Source organism: Chamaea fasciata, unplaced genomic scaffold (assembly GCF_029207755.1).
Source record: "Chamaea fasciata isolate MVZ Bird 193981 ecotype frontalis unplaced genomic scaffold, bChaFas1.0.hap1 SCAF_26, whole genome shotgun sequence".
Lineage (NCBI taxonomy): Eukaryota > Metazoa > Chordata > Aves > Passeriformes > Sylviidae > Chamaea > Chamaea fasciata.
The window spans coordinates 234,080-247,149 of NW_027094111.1; the positions used below are offsets into that span (position 1 = coordinate 234,080).

At 57.7% G+C, this 13,070-nt stretch overlaps 1 protein-coding gene across 3 annotated transcripts; it reads right to left on the minus strand.

Moving 5' to 3' along the window:
• Positions 1-1,630: 1,630 nt before the first annotated feature.
• On the minus strand, positions 1,631-12,506 carry SESN2 (sestrin 2). 3 transcript variants are annotated; one of them, XM_066204595.1, is made up of 10 exons: positions 12,381-12,506; positions 7,426-7,491; positions 6,439-6,633; positions 5,889-6,071; positions 5,415-5,624; positions 4,527-4,677; positions 4,245-4,360; positions 3,298-3,488; positions 2,729-2,873; positions 1,631-2,650 (listed from the first exon to the last, which is right to left on the minus strand). In XM_066204595.1, the coding sequence occupies exons 1-10, from the start codon at positions 12,456-12,458 to the stop codon at positions 2,564-2,566; spliced, it is 1,422 nt and encodes a 473-aa protein (XP_066060692.1). In that variant the 5' UTR covers positions 12,459-12,506; the 3' UTR covers positions 1,631-2,563. The 3 variants fall into 3 exon arrangements, with proteins under 3 accessions (XP_066060692.1, XP_066060691.1, XP_066060693.1); XM_066204594.1 differs by lacking the exon at positions 12,381-12,506 and adding an exon at positions 10,138-10,249; XM_066204596.1 differs by lacking the exons at positions 7,426-7,491; positions 12,381-12,506 and adding an exon at positions 6,775-7,022.
• Positions 12,507-13,070: the final 564 nt, after the last annotated feature.

Genomic DNA, 13,070 nt, shown 5'->3' on the forward strand with positions numbered 1-13,070 from the left:
GCTGCTGGCACGACGCCCCCCACACCACAGCCTAGTCCAGAGCAAGGTGTCCCTGCCCAGGGCAGGGGGGAACGAGAGGAGCTTCAAGGTCCTTTCCAGCCCAAACCGTTTCGGGGTTGCAAGGCTCGGGGCGGGGCCGCGCCGGGGCCGCTTCCAGCGGTGGAGCCGCAGCTCGCACCGACTCCCGGCGAGCGGCGCTGCCGGCCCGGGGGAGACCGGCGGGACCCGAACGCCGGCCCCGGCCGCTCCCGCCCGGAATCCGCGATTATCCATTTGCAGCCCGCGCAGCGGAGCCAGGTGTGGGCTTGCATGTGTAAGGAACGAGCTGTGCACACTCTGGACACAGGCAGTTCTCGTCTCCAGCCCCACATGAGCCCCTGCACAGCCAGGGCGGCTCAGCCCCAGGAATGCCGACTTTGCAAAGCACTTTGGGCTCCGCCAGTCTTCAAGTGCTCCTTCAGCACAGATCATCATTATTATTACTACTACTACTGCTATTATCTCCTGTTGCTTTGATGTGTGTTAAACACCATTAACACATTATGTTTTTAAATTGAGGGCAAGTGTAGTGAAAAAAAAAGCATCTATTGGGATCATAACTCTCAGCTACAGGTAGGGAGATTATTAACACACCTGCCCTGCAAGAGAACGGTGAAAGCTGCAGCTAAATTATATATTTGTACACAAATTGCAGGCTTTGGTTATGCAGCAGATGAGGAATTTATCGGTTTATAATTGTGACCAACTGAGAAAACAAAGGGGATTAAAGTGATGCAATGACCCAGGTTAAGAGCTAAAGGAGATCCAGGGCCGGCTCAGGTCCACAAGCCCCCCAAGCCCCCATACAGTGTTCTCTGGGGCTACAGGGTGACACCCTAAAAGTACAGCACTTTGCAGGGGCTCTGCTGTTATCTCCACCAGGAACTTTGGCACAACCTGCCAGGCCCAGGGCACCCTGTCCACCTGCCTCAGTTTCCCAAAAAAAAAGCTGCCCTCAAACCTCTTTCCCCCAAAACAGAGACTCTGCCCTATAAATCCCCAGCAGACTCTCAGTAAGCCTCCCTTTAGCCCCACTGCCCTCCACACGCCTGCTGAGAGGGGCAGCACGGCAGGTCCTCTGTGGCTGCAGGGCCCGGAGGGTCCCAACCAGCCCCAGAGCCAGGATCTGGCTCCTCAGGGACACGGGGGAGCACCTTCCATGCAGAGCTGGCCCCTCCTCAGGGATCTTATCAGCAATTTCCAGGGGCTCCTGCCCACACCCTGATAAGTGCTGGGCTCCACATCATGGGGTTGGGGTGTCCACAGTGCTGCTTTGCCCCCCCAGCAGCACGGCAGCTCAGCTCCATGCCAGCAGTGGATCAGAGCATCCCATGGGACACCCGCAGTGGGATGAGTGTCATGTCCAAATACAGCCTGGAAAGATTGGAAACAGTCACCACAAGGAGAGTTTACTGAAGTCAAACACATCCCCCTCAGGCAAATGGGGAGTACTCAGACCTCCCACACCCCCCTTGGACAACTCAGGGATGCTCCCAGGCACTCCCAGAGCAGCAACACCCCTGCCCTCTGTACGTGCCATACAGGATTAGCCCCTGGGCTGACCAAGGGGAAACTGAAAAAGAAAAAAGAATTTAAAAAAAAAACTATTTTATTTTTTTCAAACAAGATAAACAGCAAAATTACAGAGGCATTTCCATGCCTAGTCAGGAGTTAATACACCCCAAAAAATATAGAAATAACTTAACTGGAGCTATGATTCAACAGCCAAACCAAGGGTGGCAATGCTGCTGGCCCTGGATCCTGCTTCCCAACAGGCACCTCCATGGCGGCCTGTGCTGCTGGGAATGCTCTGGCATATCCGGATAAAGCCACGGTCACCCCATCCCACCCTGCCACCCTCACAGCAGGAGAGGGGCTGAGGGAGCCTCACACCCAGCACAGCTCCCCACCTCAGCCCCTACAGCTGAGGCAGAGGAGATGTGCCAGTGGCTGGAAAACACTGCAAAAAGGTGTGAAACACACTCAGGTACTCCTACCCCTTCCCTGCTCCTGCCCTGGCACTTAGGTTAAAGGCACTTCACATCCCAAACTGCAGGGAATGAGGCACAAAGGTGGGGAGCAGCAGCTGTGTCTCCCGGCATGGCAGGACCCAAAAAGCAGGGATGAAGCCCATGATATCCTGTGGCCATCTCTGGCAGGGGGACAGTCCCCTTCAGTGGCAGCCTTGGTGCCAGGATGTGTCCCAGGAGTGTGACACCAGCACTGCACCCACAGACATCCCAGTTTGGCTTCTTTGGGTTTTTGCTAACCCCAAAAAGGCACGGAGCAGTAGAGCACTCACAGCTCTGCCAAGCCAAGGGCAGCACTTTGGGGGTCTGCCCAGCACTGACAGCTTCGTGGGGGCTCCCCTTTCCCGGGAGAAAGCGCAGGGAAGCTCCCACTTTACTTCCGCAGCTCTAAGCCCATTAAACAGGGAGACAATACTCCAGACAGATTTTCAGGGTACCAGCTGCCCCTGGCCTTTCGCACACAGCCAGGGCAGGAGGAGGAGGGCAGAGGCAGCTCAGGTCATGTAGCGGGTGACAGCCCTGAGGGCGTAGAGCAGAGCTGCCTGCATCCGTGCCTCCAGCAGGAGCAGGTTGATGTGCACCTACAGCGAGAGCAGAGTCAGGGCACAGGGCCAGCACCCCCGAACACCCGGCCAGGAGGGGAAGGGACGGGGCAGTACCTTCTCTGAGTGTTTGAAGTGCCTCCAGAACTGTGTGTAGATCTGCTTGGTGGTCTTCTCCGGGTAGCAAGCCACTGTCTTGATGTAGATCTTTAAGTTGCGCTCCAGGAGCTGGTTCACCTCCCCATAGTCATAGTCATCATAGCTGGAGAGAGGAGGATGTGTTATTCCAGCCACAAGCCGTGTGCTTTCATGGAATTGTGGAATGGTTTGTGTTGGAAGGGACCTTAAAGCCCATCCAGTCCCACCCCCTACCATGGGCAGGGACACCTCCCACTGTCCCAGGGTGCTCCAAGCCCCACCCAACCTGGTCTTAGACACTCCAGGGATGAGGATTCCGCCACTTCTTTGGGCAAACTCTGCCAGAGCCTCACCACCCTTACAGTGATTTTTTTTACTAAATTCTCCTTTCCTAGGGTTTTTCTGAACATCAGCCAAGCCTGAGGTTCATCACTTTGCCTTCGGGAAACAGCAGCAGCTACACTCTAACCAAGACCAAGTCACTGGCCCTGCTCCTGGGCTCTTCCCAAGGCGGAGAAGAAGCTCCAAGGCACGTTTTGGGGCTGTACCGGATGCCGAAGACGCAGTGGACGTAGTTCCAGATGGCCCGGCGCAGCATGGAGGTGTCCACGCCACAGTGCATGGCTATGGTGTTATAGGTGAGGTTGTACACCACCTGGAACTTCTCATCCAGGAGCTGCCCCACGTCTGGGTACAGGCGGTTGACCAGCGAGTAGCCGTGGTCCTCCCAGGTGTAATCCTGATGGAGAAAGGATGCTAGGGTAGGGGTTTGGTGGGGAAAAGTGGGGTCCCTCTGTCCTGGTTTCAGGCAGGCTAGAGTTAATTTCTTCTCTGTAGTAGCTGTTCCAGTGCTGTGTTTTGGATGTGGAATGAGAAGGGTGTTGGTAACACACTGATGGTTTGGTTTCTCTGCCAGGTTGGGTTTATCCTGAGTCAAGGACTTCATTCCTCTTGTTTCAGACTCTGCCAATGCGAGGGAGCATAGCCAGGACAGGTGACCAGGGCTGACCGCAGGGATATTCCACACCAGAGAATGTCATGCCCAGTATATAAACAGTGGGGAGTTACCTGGAAGGGGCCAGTTTGGGTATGGGAAGGGGGATCTGGCCTCAGTCAGCAGGTGCTGAACAATTGCATTGTGCATCACTTGTTTTCTCCCTTTTAATTGCCATTATTATCATTATTTACCATTATCATTGTATTTTACTTGATTTTCAATTATTAAACTGTTCATATCTCAACATACAAGGTTTTGGTTTTTTGTATTTTCCGCCCTGGATTGGGGGGATTAAAGTGGGGCAGCTGTGTCATATTTCATCTCCAACTGGCCTTAAACCACCACACCCTCCACAGCCAGGGACATAAGGTGGGGTCTCTCCCTAGGTTGACACTTCCCCCCAGTTCTCAGCACTTGGTTGCTCAGCTCCAGCCCTTCACCCACTGTCCCCAGTCCTGGAAGCAGCCCCCGAGGCCTGAGCCACTGCTGAGCACCCACCTGTGCACGGAAAGTGGGGGGCGCCTGCTCCCCCCTCCGTGTGAAGTCCTTGTATCCGAATTCAGGGTCCTCCAGGAAGCAGCGGATGTTGGACTGCAGGGAGGGATCCAAAATATCTACAAGGCACCAACGCAGTGGCCATGAGCCCAGACAGAGTCAGCACTGCACTGGGGAGCTGATCCTGCTCTCCCTCAGAGATTCTGGTTCCTTTCCCCTTCCTCGGGCTCCCCTGGCCCCTGGGGACCTCCTGCCCCCAGAGAGTTTCCCCCTGCACCTCCTCACCTGAGGAAGGGACCAGCAAACTCTCTGTCTTCTCCAGCTCGAAACGCGTCGCCATCTCCTCCTGTGTCACTCCCTCCTCCTCCAGCTGGTTTTCCTGCAGCAGTTTCATCCTCTCCATCAGCACCTCCAGCTCCTGCATGGCATCTGTGCCCTGGGGAAGCACAGGGCAGGGTCAACCCTGTCCCTGGTTGACCAGAGGGGCCCCTGAGCCCAGATCTGCTGGCACTTAGGGGAGCCCCTGGGCTGCTCAAATGAGCATCTCCCTCTGGGTTGGTCCTGCCCAGATTCCAGCAGCTCCCATGACCCATTCCCAGGCCTGGGAGGAGGGGGAAGTCCTGTGGAGGACTTGGAAGGTACTAAAGCAGCAGCTGTTCCCAATAAAGGCCACAGAGATTCTCCAAGAGCTGGGCCCGTCTACTCCAGAGACAAGACCGGGAGAGATGGGGTGTTCCATCTGCAGAAGAGAAGATTCCAGGGGACCTTAGAGCTCCTTCCTGTCCCTAAAGGAGCTCCAGGAGAGCTGGACAGGGACTTGGGACAAGGGCCTGAAGTGCCAGGACAAAGGGGAATGGCTCCCCGCTGCCAGAAGGGAGGGATAGATGGGATATTGGGAAGGAATTCTTCTCTGGGAGGGTGGGGAGGCCCTGGCAGAGTTTGCTCAGAGAAGCTGTGGCTTCCCCATCCCTGGAAGTGTTAAAGGCCAGGCTGGACAGGGCTTGGAACAACGTGGGAGAGTGGAAGGTGTCCCTGCCCATGGCAGGGGGTGGAACAAGATGGGCTTTAAGGGCCTTCCAATCCAAGCCGATCTGTGATTCCCAGGGAAAGCCCCATAAAGCATCCAGCACCCCAGGGTACACTCACACCCCTGCGAGGCAAAGCCCCCCTTACCCCAGAGCCCCCCATGGTGTCATCAGAGGCAGGGCTGCTGTCGCTGTGGGGAGAGGGGGCCCAGCAGCTGTTCTCCACATCCTGGTCCTCCTCGGGTTTGATGCCGCAGCCGAAGACAAAGGAGGCGAGCGAGTGGTAGTGGGTGAGGAGCACCAGTGCCTGCACCAGCTCTGCCAGCGACCAGCTGTCCTCCCCCGGCTTCAGCAGAGCCTGCAATGCACAGCAGGCCTTGGAGAGACCCCCAGCCTTCAGCTGTATGCCCACCACAGCCCAGCGCTGGGGCAAGCCAACGGCAGGGATACAGGAGCGTGTCTGGGAAGTGCCTCACCCATGGGGGCAGGTCACCCCTTCCCATCCCACTGATTCCCTCAGCCCTGGAAGGGTTAAGCCCTGGGGGCTGTGCAAGCAGGAACGTGGCCCCTGGGGTCAAACTGTGTTTTGGGGGAAATCTGTGCCGGCAGCATCGGCTCGTACCTCGATGTGCTCCTTGGTGATGAGCCAGGGCCGGTGCGCCAGCAGCTTGTTGATCTCATTGAGGTTCCGGAGTTTTTGGGGGGCACAGTGCAGCCCCTGCAGCCACACAGGGTTGCCCCCCACTTGCAGGAATTCCCCCATGTGCAGCCCCACCAGGTAGGAGCACCGGTGCCGGGCTGCTGCCTGCAGGGAGAGGCAGCAGTCAGCCTCCAGCAGTGGCTGGGGGACCCCCACCCTGCTTGAAGCCCTTGAAGCAGCCAAGGCAGGGAGCCCACTTGATCCACACGGCTCCTGGAGGATTTTCCCTGCGGATACGAGCTCCAGACAGGGGGCATTTCCCCCCTCACTATCAATGCCAGTCCCCAGGGGTCCTGGAGGGAGGGTGTTGGGCTACCTTAGGGGGGCACCAACCCCAAAGGGGCTTCCAAGCTTTTGGGATGTCAGATTAGAGAGGGGCCCATCTTTGGGGTCCCAAATGCCTCCCGAGCAATAGTGCTGGGACGCCACAGAGCACCCTGTGTCCCCACACCCCCAGGGCCCCACTGCTCACCATGATGGCGATGTAATGGCGCTTGTGGTAGGGCAGGGGCCCGTCCATGCGCAGCAGGAGGTACTGGGTCTTCCAGAAGCTGCTGAGGTACTGGGGGTGCAGCCCCATGACCATGGCGACGTGATCCACCCTGCCTGCCGAGACGAAGGCCCCGAGGAGCTGGTGCAGGCTGCTCTCCCCACCTTCCTGCGGGATCTGAAGAATGAGGAGAGGGGGAAGTGAAGGGCTGTGAGCTGTAGGCCCCCACTCTTCCCAACATCCCCCTAACCTAAATAGAGCCCCCCGCAACAACAAGCAGGACCCAGGCACCCAAGAGCACCAACACAGGATCCTCACCCCATTGGAAGTGCCCCGCCGGAACGGACACCGCCGGTGGCCCCTGCTGCCCATCTCCCTGCTCCCAGCCCTGGGGGGCTGAAGGTGTTTGGGGGTTTCCATGATAGATCCCACACAGCCCGGCCAGCTCAGCCTAGGGGTTGGGTTGTTTGTTTGGGCCCTGGAGCGCAGGGGAGGAGATGGGGGCCAGCCCCCCAGCGCAGTGACGAAACCACGGCGCTATCTCTGCCTGGGGAGGAACATCTGGAAGAGTGAACGTGGGTGCTGAGATAGGGAGGGCTCAGGTGCCCTGGGGATTTCAGGGCAGAAGGTTGGGGGGCGGGCAGAGCAAGGGTGTGGGTCTTTGCATCGCAGGGGAAACAGAGATGTGTCTGGGTGAGTGGGGAAACTGAGCCCCAGGCAGGGCAGGCAAACACCGGGGTGAAACACAGCTATTCCCCCAATATCCAGAACGACTCCCCCACAATGCCACAAGGATCCGCTTGGGCTGGGTGACCTCCCCCCACCCCTTCCTCCTTCCTCAGCTTCCCACCCCCACTAGGCACCGGGGGGTCGGGAATCCTTCCTGTCCCCCCATCCGCAGCAGTGGAGCGTGAAGGAGACCCCCAGCAGGGAGGAGACCCCCACCCAAGCCAATCCCCATTGCTTTACCTCTCCCAGGGGAATGAAGGCGCTGGGGCCCCTCGCCAGCTCCCGGGGAGCCTTGATTCCTCTTTCCTAGGAAGGAAGGCGCAGCCGGGAGTCACCGGAGCCACGGAATATCCCCGTCAGCGTCAGCGGAAGGGGTGACTCAGGCAGACACCCGGCACGGGCCACGGGGCCATCTCCCACACACCCTCCGCGTCAGGCTGGCAGCGCCTGATGAAACCGGGCTGGGATGTTGCTCCGCTCCCGGACGCGTGTGACACAGCGGGACACCGGAGCTGCGGCCCCACGGGTCAGGAGCGGTGACACCGCTCCCGAGCCGTTTACCACCTCCATGGGAAAACAGGGAGAAACGGGATGCGGGGATCCCGCGGGACGGCAGCGGGGATCAGGAGCAGCACAGCTACGGCACTGTGGTTACAATCACCAGCAAAGACACGGCCTCCAGGGGTCCCGCTAACCCCTCCCTGAGCACAAAATGCCACTAACATCACCATTTCCCCCCACCCTCCTCCAAATTCATTAACACAGTTAATCCAGAAATGAGCCCTCACTTGCAGGGATTCCCCCTGCTCCAAGCACGGGATTCAGGTCCTTTCTGCCCCACGCTTCCTCAGGTCTGGAAGTGGCATTTAGTTACTGGGTGAACTAGACGAGCTGCTTCCACAGACTCATAGAGGGGACATAATGGTATAATTCAAATCCCTGTGGAAGCGGAAGGGGCAGCCTGGCACCCTCTCCTGAGCAGGAAAGGGGTGTGGGATGGCACAAAGTGACCAGAGCAGCTGTCAGTGCAGCCACACGCTCCCCATGCGATGGGCAGTGGGACAGGGCACCGGACCAGAGCCAGGGCAAACCCGGAATGCCCTCATCCGACGGCCCCCATGGGATGCTCCTGCCTTGAGTCACCATGGAGGCACTAGGGTGACAGCAGGCTCAGGCTCCTGCCGCTGAGTTGGCTCCTTGGTTCCGTGCTGACTCAGGGTTTGAGGAGAAAGAACTGTCTGATGGTGCAAGAGACTCCCTGGCGGGCGACAGCAACAGACCCAGGCAAGGCAAATCCATGGGACAGACAGCAGGATTTTTAGCTGCCTGGAATCCAAAACCCCGGCAGGAACCAGGGTTCCCAGCACAGCCATTGCTTTACAGTGACAACTCAGCATGACCTTGGAAGGTGAATTTAATCATTCCTGCAAGAGGCTCCTCGTGTTTTGCTGTTAGGGAATCCTTGGAATGCTGTGCTTAATCCTTGCTGTGCCATCACTGGATAAGGTATCCCCTTCTGCTTCCACTGATGGGGAATCAGAATTATGGAATAGTTCAGGCTGGAAAAGCCTTCTGAGATTATATCAATTCCAGCTGTTACCCCAGGACTGTCAAAGCTACCACCAACCCATGCCCCCAAGTGCCACATCCATGTCTTTTCAATTCCTTCAGGGTTTTGGACTCCACAACTTTCCTGGGCAGCCTGTGCCAGGGCTGGACGACCCTTTCAGTGAAGAATTTTCCCCTAATATCCAACCTCAACCTTCCCTGGTGCAGACTTCCCACTGGTGCCAGTGCTTAGTCAGGGCTGGGGAAACCATCCCTGATAAAGTGAGGTTAAATAAACACAATCAGAGCCACCCAGCAGAATGGATTTTCCCCTCCTGTGTTCCTGCCAAAATGCGTTCTTGAGGGACAATAGCAGCATCAGGGCCACCACCAGTTTCACCCCAGTCTGCTCCAGAGCACTGACTTCAGGCTTTGGCTCGTGTCAGGACAGGTGCGAGACTGAGTTCCCTGCTGTTCTCTGCTGCCTGGAGTCTGTCCCACCCACTGACCCATCACTTCCAGCTTCCAGCCCTCCCCTGGAGTAACCATCCCGCTGTGACAACTCCTCCAGAGCAAAACCCGAAGCTGCAGGGCAATCCCACTGTCCCTGGGGAAACCTAGTGGAAAGGGAATTCAGGAGCAAGAGAAAGAAAAGCAATTTTTTTTTTTTTGAGGGAGGAAAATGAGTCTTGCAAATAGAGGCAATTCTCAGCTTTCCAGGATACTCAGAATGTTGGTGAACTGATGTTGCAAACCAGTCTAGTTGCTTGGGAAGGTCAAGCAGATCCTGCAAAGCTCCTAGGACGCCCCAGGACCCCAGTTTTCCACACTGGACTCCAAACGCGTAAAGTCTGGGCAACACCAGATTTTTTGGTTAACAGGGACATCAGAGATCCTATACCCATCCTGAGAACAGCAGGATGAGCCAAACTACAGGACAGAGCCCCTGAAGCTCCCCAACCCCCTGGCAGCCCCTCACCTACCCCGACAGGCACATCCCATCACACCCCTGCCTCACCTTCCCCTTGTGCCCGGCCATACCTGAAAGCTCTGCCCGCCTCCCAAACACATCCCAGCTCCTAGAAGGCTGGGAGACCCAAAGGTGGCCCCTTCCAGACGCCCCAAGCGCCCCCCGCCTGGACAGGGCCGCCCCATGCCCAGGAGCCTGCGGGAGCTCCCGGCGCCCAGCCTGCTCCTCAACACCCCTGATTTCAGCCTCGCTGTAAAGTGGATGAGCCAAAGGGCTGTTCCTGCACCCGGGCCAGTTTATAGACATGTCCCGGCTTCTCCCCTCCCTGCAGCCGGCCGGGATCGGGGGCACACCCCCAGCGCCTCTCCGAGCGACGGGCGGGCTGCACCTCGCGTGCGCCCGGGGATGGGGCGGTACAGCCCGGGAGCCCTTACCTGGCCGCCCCGCCGGGCCCCGCAGCCCCGGCGCTCCTCGGGCCCCGCGGGGCGGCGCGGCGAGCCGGCGGCCAGCATCGCCCGGGGCTGGGGACGGCCCCGGCCGCCCGCGGCCACCCCGCGCTCCGCCGCGACCCCGCGCCCGCCACGCTTACATAGCGCGGCGCGGGACACGCCCCCGGCCCGCCTCGACCAACGGCAGCTCGCGGGCGTGACCACCCAGCACCAACCACGCCAATGGCAGTAGGGAGGCGTGGCCAACGCGCAGTCATCAGGTCTACCCAGAGGCAGCCGCGCTTTCCCGACCCCTGAACACCGGGAGTACTGGAAATGTGTCCTGGGACTAAAGGGGAAAGAAAGCTGAGGGAAACCACCTCTGCTCCGCTCAGGTGAGGCCCCGCCTGTCGTGCGGGGACAGCTCCGGGCCCCCAACATCAGAAGGATGTGGAGCTGCTGGAGTGAGCCCAGAGGAACAGGCTTTGGAGCAAAATGCTCCAAAGAGGGCTGCAGACCCTCTGCACTGGAAAAGGATGGGAAGAGCAGTTCAGAGGGGTGTTGAGCCTGGAGAAGAGAAGGCTCCAGGGAGACCTTAGAGCCCATTCCAGTGCCTAAAAGGGCTCCAAGAGAGAGACCTGGGACAAGGGCCTGCAGTGCCAGGACAAGGGGGAAGAAGAGAGGGATAGACAGGATATTGGGAAGGATTTCTTCCCTGTTAGGGTGGTGAGCCCTGGCAGAGTTCACCCAGAGAAGCTGTAACTGCCCCTGGATCCCTGGAAGTGTCCAAGGCCAGGCTGGACCAGGCTTGGAGCAACCTGGGAGAGTGGAAGGTGTCCCTGCCCATGGAGGGGGCAGAATCAGATGAGCTTTAAGATCCCTTCCAACCAAAATGGCCTGGGATTCTCTGAGTCATTTACTGGGCTTGGTGTTTCTCCAAAGGGACAGGAGAAAAAAAAAAAGGTGAAAAGAAGCGAAAGAATGAAGAAAAAGAATTTTAAAAGGTGAAAAGAAGGGGAAAACCCCACTCCCAGTAGCATGGCTTGTCCCAGACACAGCACTGGTACCAGTCTGGTGCTGCCTGACAGTCCAACACAGCAAAGTCCAGCAAACAGGAGTCTCTGCACAAACAACTCAGGATTTGCCTGGCAACAGCCTCCTCTGGCTCCAGGCTGAGCTCCTGCCAGCGGAGGGAACGTCAGTGCTCCTTGGCACTGCAGTACCGGCCACACAGCCCACGGCTGGAACGGCCACCAGCAGCACAGCACCAGCCTCTGCAGGGAGGGAGGACACAGCCAGCTTCAAACGTCCCTGGTCACTGCTCCTTGTCCTTGTCTCCTTCCCGGGGCTATTTTTAGGGTGTTTTGCTAACATGGCTCTGTGCTGCGGCTGTGGGGTCTGGGTGGCTCTGGCCACCTCAAAGTTTCTGCTTCTGTATTTTTACTTGTGTCATTTCAGAGGCACAATTCAGGGGCTTAATTTCATGCAATCCAAGGGAATGTGGCCCCTCACTGCCCTGGGGTCAGAGGTGCTGTTTGAGCCTCTGTCACCCCGGTCCAGCTGCGTCACCTGCTCCTTTGGCATTGTCACACCCCACAGAGCTGCCAAGGTGCTGCTGGTCACCAGCCAGCCCTGGGGCTGCCCAGAGAAGCTGTGGCTGGAGGTGTCCAAGGCCAGGTTGGATGGAGCTTGGAGCAACCTCATCTAGTGGAAGGTGTGCCTGCCCATGGCAGGAGGTGGAACAAGATGAGCTTTAAGGTCTCTTCCAACCCAAACAATTCCATGATGACTCTACAGCTCCACCTGAGGCCATGAGCTCTGTGTTTGCTCTGGCTGAACATATCAGCCTGGAGGGGAAAACACATTCTCTTCCTTCGCACCAGTAAAGGCAACACAGAGCAAGCAAGGTGGGGGGAGAGCAGAGGGTGAGGTTGCCTCTGTTCTCCCCTTTCTGCTCCCCAAAAAAGCTCTGGATATTAGAGGGACAGGGCTGTGGGTGTGCATCAGGCAATGATCCAGCTGGAAAGATGGGCTAGAGATGCTGCCAAGTATTTAATATAAAAATATCCCATCAGAAGACGCGAAGCGCTGTGCCAGGAGGACATTTGTCCCACAGACGACTCCTGCATGTCAAGCAGGGGCAGGAGGGGCCAAGCACGGCTGGGTGGGCACAGAGCTCCAGGTTTTGGAGCAGCACAGGATCCCCCATCTGCTCCTCACCCCTCACCACCCCGCAAGCAGTAGGTTACCTGCAGCCTCAGCATTTTTCCCGGCTGGCTCCTGATGCTCCTGCTCACGCAGCAGTTGGCTCGGGCTGTCAGCAGCATCTCCCTCCTGTCACAGCAGCCTGGTACAGGGAGCGTCCGGCCACCACCGCCGAGCTGCCAGCGCCTCAGACCCTCCCATGCTGGGAGCCAGCAGCAGCCATGCTGGGCAGTGCAAAACAGCTTCAGTATCCCATAAACCATGGAAGTGTTCATGGAAAAGCCCTCAAGATCATCAAGTTTAACTATTACCCCAGCACTGCCAAGGCCACCACTAACCCATGTCCCCAAGTGTCACATCCACACGGCTTTTAAATCTCTGCAGGGATTTAAAAACAAGCAACAGTAGGTAAGTATTTGGGGATTGAGAGTGCCCTGGTTACCATCCTGCTGACTGGACAAGATTGCTGTTCCAGGAACGCTAAACAGCAAGGGAAGGACAATTGCTTAAGGTGTGTCACCTTAGAGGGAGGTTGGCCAGGGAAAATTCCTGCCTTTTTCACCAGCTGGTGGTTTTGGGCAGCCCAGATTCTGAAAAGAAAGGGAAGCAGCAGAGACCACATATGGACACTCTGAGGGAACACCTGAGGCAGGTAAAACGTGGACTACTGTTTCAGTGTTTCCTTTCCTTACATGCTCTGCTTAAAGACCAGGAGCTGGACTGTCACCATGGCT

Bases quoted from the DNA above. Each gene is read 5' to 3' on its own strand.
- SESN2 (XM_066204595.1), bottom strand. From the start codon at position 12,458: ATGCTGCTGACAGCCCGAGCCAACTGCTGCGTGAGCAGGAGCATCAGG. The intron at 5,625-5,888 runs GTACGAGCCGAT...TGTGCATTGCAG, and splicing joins TCACCAAGGAGCACATCGAG to GCTCTGCTGAAGCCGGGGGA. The intron at 2,651-2,728 runs GTACTGCCCCGT...CTCTCGCTGTAG, and splicing joins ACTTCAAACACTCAGAGAAG to GTGCACATCAACCTGCTCCT.